Source organism: Drosophila navojoa, chromosome 2 (genome assembly GCF_054131105.1).
Source record: "Drosophila navojoa isolate 15081-1374.11 chromosome 2, UAZ_NAV_1.0, whole genome shotgun sequence".
Classification (NCBI taxonomy): Eukaryota; Metazoa; Arthropoda; class Insecta; order Diptera; family Drosophilidae; genus Drosophila; species Drosophila navojoa.
In genome coordinates, this window is record NC_142890.1 from 11,245,254 (window position 1) to 11,252,932 (window position 7,679).

Here is a 7,679-nt window from a genome sequence, read left to right on the forward strand (position 1 = left end):
CAACTTGTTTGAGCAGCTCAAATGAGCAGAGAGTTTGTTAGCCACCCGCTCTTGGCCCCGTTTGACCAAAGTTTGTTTACTTGACGGCTTTGCAGTCGGCATTTTCGGCTATTGTTGCAGCCCACTAATTGGCGTTTGCCTTGCGGCGCCTCATTGATTTATAATTTCACAATTTTAATATTCAATCCAGGGCAAACGCCGGCAATTAAATAATTTAAGATACAATTTATTTGAATGTGCTTAGATGGCGTTTGCTACTGGGTTTATAAATATTTAATTTGCAGCTAAGGGTAAACAACTCGAGCTGCAAAAACGTTTTGCTCTTGAATTTATCAATATGTCAAGTATTTAAGAGAAGTACAGAACACTTTAAGAGGGCTATTAAAGAAATTCGTTTTAGGGCAAAAATTAATGGCTTAAAGCTGAGTAGCATGTCCAATTAAAGATTATGGCTTTATCAACTGATTCTATCTCAATGTGAATATCTTAAGTCTATAGTTGACTCTACTTGAATCTTATATGCATCGATTTTTGCCATATTCCAAATATATATATGAATTATTTGTGCACAAAAAAGGTATTAGGAAATTCCCCAGTCATCTGCGACCTCGAGCTGGAGGCATTTGTAGTTGTGGCAGCCACAAAATTTTGTATAATTCATTGCTGCACGTCTGACACGTGGCACACTTCACAGTGCCAGCCATAAAGCTATAAAGGGGAAAAGTAAAAATGCCGAGATGTGAATGTGACACTTTTGATTGAAAGCCAGCAAGCACCCACTCACACACACACACACACACAAGTTTATATGCGCATGAGGGTTAAGTGCGTGAACATTTTGTGTAGCTTAATCAAATTCATACTCGTCATATATTATGCTGTGTGGCAGATAGTATTTGAATTCGTCAGATAATTGAAAACGTGTCAACAAGTTGCGTAAGTTCCGCATATAAGAAGCGCTGAAAGCCCACGCAGCTTTCAGGTCCTTGAGCCAAACGTGTCACGAAGCGCAGCCATATAGATTATCGAGCGAGTGCTTAACTAAAGCGCCATCAAGCTAAGCCTAAGCGCGGTAAGCCCAACACTGTCTCAAGTGGATTTCCATGTAGTTTATAATTCTTAGTTATTGATGTAAAGAGTGAGTGGTTTGTGAGTTATATGCATGCACTTTGAGCTTTGTCTTGGTCTGCCTCAGATATATTCCCATGAATCATATAAAGGTGCAAGTCTTCTATACATATATTGTACTATGACGCATCGGAAATAAACATCAATAATGAACATTTAGCAGGAATTTGTGGTTTGTCGATAATTCATATGAACTTTACTTGGATATATGAAGACCTCTTTCTCAACTAAGCTAAAACAATATCAATTCATAATTTGACTATTTACTATGGCCTAACTATATATAGGTCATAGTTTGAAGGTCTGCTGCGTGCTCTATAAATTAGTGGACTAGACAAACATTATACGTCACATTGATAGCCCTGAGACCTGAGGTTACTATTTTTGTTTTCTTTCGAGGTATTCTCTCTAACAAATTTGCGTTCGGGTGCTAATAACAAATCAAACAATCGACTGAGGTTCGCATCGAGCGTTATCGGTCGCAGATAAAACAGGTAACAGCGTCTTATTTGGAATTAGTTGGTAGTGCGCGAAGCAACAACAAAAACACCAAAATGTGACGATAAGCGATCGCCCTGCAAATTGTGATAAGAAATAAAAGCGATCGCCAGCTAGGCGAGCGACGCCGCCGTGCAGTTGAGCGCGACATTCGCTGAGAGACGGACGCGTGACAAATTGAATTGGAGAGCTTCAGACGGTGCTGAGTCAGAAGCTATGAATGTGCTCGGCTATTTGCTAGTGGCACTGACGATATCGGCGGGCAGAGCGTATGAGAGCGCGGACAGCGATGACAGTGACGAGTCGCTGTGGGACGACTGTCCGCTGGAGCAGCAGCTGTGCAGCTTAGAGAGCCGCAACAACACGCCCGTGCGCTGCGTGGAGAAGATCTACAGGGCGGACATAGCTGGCCTGGTCTACTGCAATGCCCAGCACTGTGAACCGGAAACGTTTAAACACGATTACATCGTGCGCAATCACGACCAGAGCCCGCATGTCAACAGCTGGAAGCGGACCAGAGCGGGCGAGGCGGGCACGCTGCACGACGTCTGCCTGCTGCGCAATGGATTGCCCGTGACCCGCAAGTGCGAAGTGTGGGCCATGCGTGCGCGGTGGGAGTCGCTCGAGCAACGGCCGTACGTGGTGTGCATGCGGAGATTCCGGGAGCGATCGATCAGCGTCGAGCTGAACAGCCTACACGACGACATGCTGGAGGGCAGGAGGCGTGCCAACAGCAGCCAGGAGCGTCGTCGCACCACGGCAATGATGCGAGACATGTTCCGGCAGCACGACAAGGCCCTGCTGCCGGCCGACGTGCATGTGGTGGGCCAGGTGTTCGGGGAGCTGCTGGAGCACGAGAAAGACGTCGCACTGAGCGCCGATCTGATCAGCATTTGTCGCGAAATCATGTCCAGCGACGCGCAGGTTCTGCAGCTCTCGGCTCAGCTGAATGCGACCAACTCGCTGCTAAACAACTTCGAGGACTACATGGACGCACTGCCCCAACAGCTTGTGCCCCGAGAGCGTTGCGGCAAAGTCGTCGCTCATGCGGCAGGCGAGGCCGGCGAGGCGGCTGCCAGTGGCATGGAGATACTCAATAATGCCAATCTCGGCGTGCATGCCATGCTGAGCAGCAACCTGAGCGTCTTCTATGTGAATCCCGAATGCGAAAGCATCACGGGCATAGCTATATATTCAGCGGCGGCTCCAGATCGCAGGCAGGCCGTCAGCCAGTTTTGGTTTCGCTTTCTCTATGCCAACGAGAACATGGAGAAGCTGCGCAGGGAGCAGGACCTGGAGACGGCCACGTATGTGCCAGAGCAGCTGTGGAGGCAGCTGAAGCAGAGAGGCGCCACGTATTTGATAGTCAAGGTCTATGGCCACGACGGGCTCTTTGTGGAGACAGCTCCGCAGCGCAGTCGGATTCCGCGCAGCAAAGTCTTGTCGATATCGATTCCCGGCTGCGAAGGTAAGTCAATTGTTCCACTGACACGATGTGTGTGTAACCTGATCTTTCTTTAGGCACGCAGTTGCCCCAGCCGCTTCCCTTCCTGCTGCGCAACGAGAACCATCGGCAGCCGGACACGCGAGCCGTCAATGCGGGCTGCGGCTGTGGCTACTGGAACTACCAGACTTGGGTGAGCGACGGCATCACCACCAGCAGTGGAACGGATCTGCTGCGCGATCCGATAGTCGTCTGCCATACGCGCCACCTGACCCAGTTCTCGTACCTGGTGGGCGGCAGCTATCGCAGCAACGAGCTGGGCGACGAGGTGCTAGTGACCCCGATCAATGAACGCGTGCTGGACATCATCTCCATTGTGGGCTGCTGCCTGTCGCTGTTCGGCGTGCTGGGCATCTTTCTGACGGCGCTGCTGTTCAAGAGCTGGCGCAGTCAGGCCTCCACCAAGGTGCTGCTGCACCTCTGCCTGGCCATGATGCTCCAAATGGTGCTCTTCGTGTTCATCAACACGGACGACCTCTCGGAGCAGCTGGTCGTCCACGGCGACAAGGTGCGCTGTGTGCTGCTGGGCGCTGCCATGCAGTACACCATTCTGGTGCTGTTCTGCTGGATGCTGATCATCGCCTTCCTGCAGTTCCAGCGCTACGTCACGGTGATTGGCGTCGAGCGGCCGCGCCACTACATCCTGAAGGCGGCCCTCGTGGCCTGGCTGCTGCCCCTGCTGCCCACGCTGCTGGTGGCGTGCATCGATCCGGAGTCGTATGTGCCCACGGCCGAGCAGTTGGCCACCGACACGGGCATTTGCTATCCCTCCGGCTACGGGCTCACCTTCGGCATCGTGCTGCCCGTCACGCTGATTACGGTTGCCAACCTGGTGATCTTTGTGTACGTCTTCTACAGCATTTCGCACTCGCTCAGCCAGAGCATTCAGCGGGCGGAGCGCAAGTTGGTCCACAAACAGATTCGACTCTCCGTGCTGCTCTTCTTCTTGCTCGGGCTCTCGTGGATCTTCGGCATCTTCGCCTACATGCAGGCGGGCGTGGCATTCTCGTACCTCTTCTGCCTAACGGCCACGCTGCAGGGCTTCGTGCTCTTCGTCTACTTTGTGCTGCTCGACGAGGTCAATCGGCGAGCCTGGATTGGCCTGCTCTGCCCCACCAAGATGAAAATGGACGTGCAGAAGCGCACCACAGAGCTGCAGTCGATGACCACCAGCTCCACCAACTATTCCAGAGCGGTGCAGTAGGCAGCTCGCTGCTGACTGCAACTTTGTAACGAACAAACTCCAACTAGCTGCGTATTCGTAATTTATTGTTACTTATATTTAATACATTTTTAATAAATATTATTTAAAATATATAATAAAACTGTTTTTGTTCATGTAAGAGATTTAAGTGCAGGGAAAATAATATACAGGATAATTCATATAGAACCGATTAATTGATTCATCTTAAAGTAAACAAGGCTTAAAAGAAATACAAATTTTCACAGTTTAAAATCGTTTTTACATAAATGTTTATAATAAAAGTAAATGTGCAGATTTTTTTTTTTTCATTTTTATAGAGCATTCTTTTATATTCTCCATATTAATCTGTAAATTTAAATTTTTATTATTATTATTATTATTATTATTACTCGAATTATTATGCATTTTAAAGGATATAAAATTGTTTGAAAATTCTATAAAAAATCTGTCGAAACTAAAAAATATAATAATACCTTAATATGACATTATTATAAAGTAAGCTTAAACGAAATGTTTATAAAAATTAACTCAATTTTTATGCTTTTATAAGCAGTTAAACCGAGCAGACCTAAGATTCACTTATAATCTTAAATAAATTAATTAATAATCTCAGTGAAGTTTCTTTAATATTTATGTGTATTTCGTGAAAGCAGCTAAGCCGAATAGAGCTACGATTCTCTAATATATAAAATTGTTGTGCATTGAGATTAAGCGGAAAATTAGGAAAAGTTCCTACAATATTTATGAGTTTCATATGAGCAGAATGCCCGAGCGGCGCCACGATTCACTTTAATATAAAATTATTACAAATTCAGATTAAGCAGAAATTTAGAGAAGCTCTTTCAATATTTATGTGTTTCACATAAACAGCATCACAGACTCGCATATTCGCTGCTGTTTAAGGGAGAAGGGCGAGTGCGCAAGAGCTATGCGCGTGTGTGTAATTGAAGTAGAGAATGCTTTCTGTTTGATTAGCTATGTGATAAATGTAGCGCTCGAAGCTGATTGATAGTCGCCGTGCGCACTGAAGAGGTGGGCCCAAGGGCAGAGGTGACAGCCGCACACAGTAGTGGGATAACAGTAGTTGTTACTAAACATACACATGTAGGTGTATATATACATAGGTGTTTATGTGGGCCCAACCACATTAAACTGAGTGAAATATTCAACGAGCATCGAATCAATGTTGAATGAAATGTGACTCAGACACTAACACATAAACTAAATGTATCTGATATTTTAAATCGATATATAGCTTGTATTTTTTTTGGGAGAGTTTCCAATTTAATATATATCAAATAAATTCCAGAAATGTTTGCCAACATTGGCCACTGTGTGTGTGCGCTTATTTGTGGCTTGGGGGAGTGGGCGATAGCGTGCTTCCGGTGTTTGGCATGGCATGACATGAAAAGCACATTTCGGCAAAACTTTCAGTTTTGACAAATGCACACAGCGTACGGGGCGTATTAGGGACGTGCTCAAGTGGCGTATGCGCGACGCGTGAACTGTGAGCTTTAAGCGCGGAGCTGCTGTAGTTTTGTAGATTAGAAAAACTCATATGGGAGGTCTTGCTCTCTGGCTATGCGCGCATCGATCTAATTACATATTTAAAGAATTTTCTTGAGTCATGGAATGTCAAGGAACCCGACGGTAAAAGCGTAACAATCGCTGCGCCAACTCAAGCGAAAATTGGCAACAAGTCAACATGGCAAAACAATGTCTTGATTGTGTGCATTAGGATTCAACGACTCGGCAAATGAATTGCAGGCCAAACAAATTAAATTTGCTCGCAGAGCATCAAACAACGAACAACAAACGAACAACAAACAGCCAGAGACAAAGCAACAAAGTTTCGAAAGAGCTGCGAGACCTACGTCTGTGCATCCAATCTACTGTCATCTAATTACATTTCATTTTGATGGCCAACGCTGCGTATGAGCTACTTTGATGACACGCACCCATTTTATGTCGCGCCCAAAAAATCTTTGGCTTAGCTTGGCATTCAGGTTGCCTCTTTCAGCCCCAATGAACTTTGCTCCCGACCCAGAGTCACTTTTCTAATTGTAGCCCCTTTGATAGACTTTCATGTGTGTGCTTATTGATTAATTTAAATTCTATTAAATATTTTAAGTTATTCTCTTATACTGCTCAGACTGTTATAATTAATAAAAAAGCAAATTGTATTTCTTTTTGTATCTTATTCATATCAAATTTCGATTATTACTGATGTTCGTTAAATGATTAAAATCATAATAAAAATATACATTTCCAATTATTTCATATGCGCGTGCAACAATTTGCTTGTCTAACCAGCTCAGGTTTCGGCATCTGGCGCGTACCGAGGGCCAACGGCGCTACGACAGCGAGTTTAATTGCACCTTGGCGCTCAGGTGTGCCCGCTCGCGTATGAAAATGTGCCACTTGGCCGCAAGATTGGCCTTTCGCCTGATGCTGCTGCTGCTGCTATCAAAATCAACTGATTACAGTTACAAATTTCCTAAGAGCGGAAAGAGCCAAAGGGAAAATCGTTGAGTTGAGCTACGCATGTGCGGCGCTCTCGTGGCATTTCAGATGCCCCGCCTGCCAGTTCTTACGTCAAACGTAAGGCATCGGGTATACGCAGCGCTGGCCCATTCAACAGTCGACGTCGACCAGCACATTGAGACGGTACTCAAGCGGAAGTGCTCGGCTCGAATAACAAATTTAGGAAACTGCTCGATTAGGGTTAACGGGCAGCATCTTAAAGCATCTGCCCTCTGCTCGCTGCTCGCTGCCCGCTGCCCGCTGCCCTAGCCGAGCCGTATCTAGCTTCAGAGGCCATCACTTTTGGGCTACGCGGACTCTAATCGCGCTTCTAGCAGCGCCATAAATTGCTTTAGACGCGCTTTTAATATGCTCGTGGATGCATATTCATAAAAGCGCTATTAAAGCAGCGCGTAAAGCAGACAAGGTGCCCAGCCAGCTGTTGAATTAATTAAACAGCCGGGGCCCAGTCAAAATAAATGACTGGCGAGATTTATGCTTAAGGTCAACAGCAGGAATTCGCATAAAAATATTTATTTAACACCCACCACGCGCTGACAAATGGCGGCGGTTGTTACCTTCAAGATATTCTGCGCCGTGCATGAGGCTGAGCTGAGAAGAAACCCAACGGACCGAGCTCGGCCCAAAATAGCCGAGGGACTCGTTTAATTGCTGCAAATAGAAGCGCGTGCAACACCTATTTGCACACCTGCCCGCAAAAAAAAAAAATTAAGAAAAATAAAGAAAAGGTCAGCGCCAGCACGCAACGCCCAGTCCGATAGAAACAAAATGCTTTTAACGGCTGACATGCACGTGAGGCGC

At 46.2% G+C, this 7,679-nt stretch overlaps 1 protein-coding gene across 1 annotated transcript; it reads left to right on the forward strand.

Moving 5' to 3' along the window:
* Positions 1-1,746: 1,746 nt before the first annotated feature.
* Mayo (mayo) lies at positions 1,747-4,448 on the forward strand. The gene is made up of 2 exons (XM_018098089.3): positions 1,747-3,094; positions 3,148-4,448. The coding sequence occupies exons 1-2, from the start codon at positions 1,843-1,845 to the stop codon at positions 4,332-4,334; spliced, it is 2,439 nt and encodes an 812-aa protein (XP_017953578.1). The 5' UTR covers positions 1,747-1,842; the 3' UTR covers positions 4,335-4,448.
* The last annotated feature ends 3,231 nt before the right edge of the window (positions 4,449-7,679 follow it).

Coding starts and splice junctions, on each gene's coding strand:
- Mayo (XM_018098089.3), top strand. CDS start 1,843: ATGAATGTGCTCGGCTATTTGCTAGTGGCACTGACGATATCGGCGGGC. Junction 3,095..3,147: donor ATCGATTCCCGGCTGCGAAG/GTAAGTCAATTG, acceptor ATCTTTCTTTAG/GCACGCAGTTGCCCCAGCCG.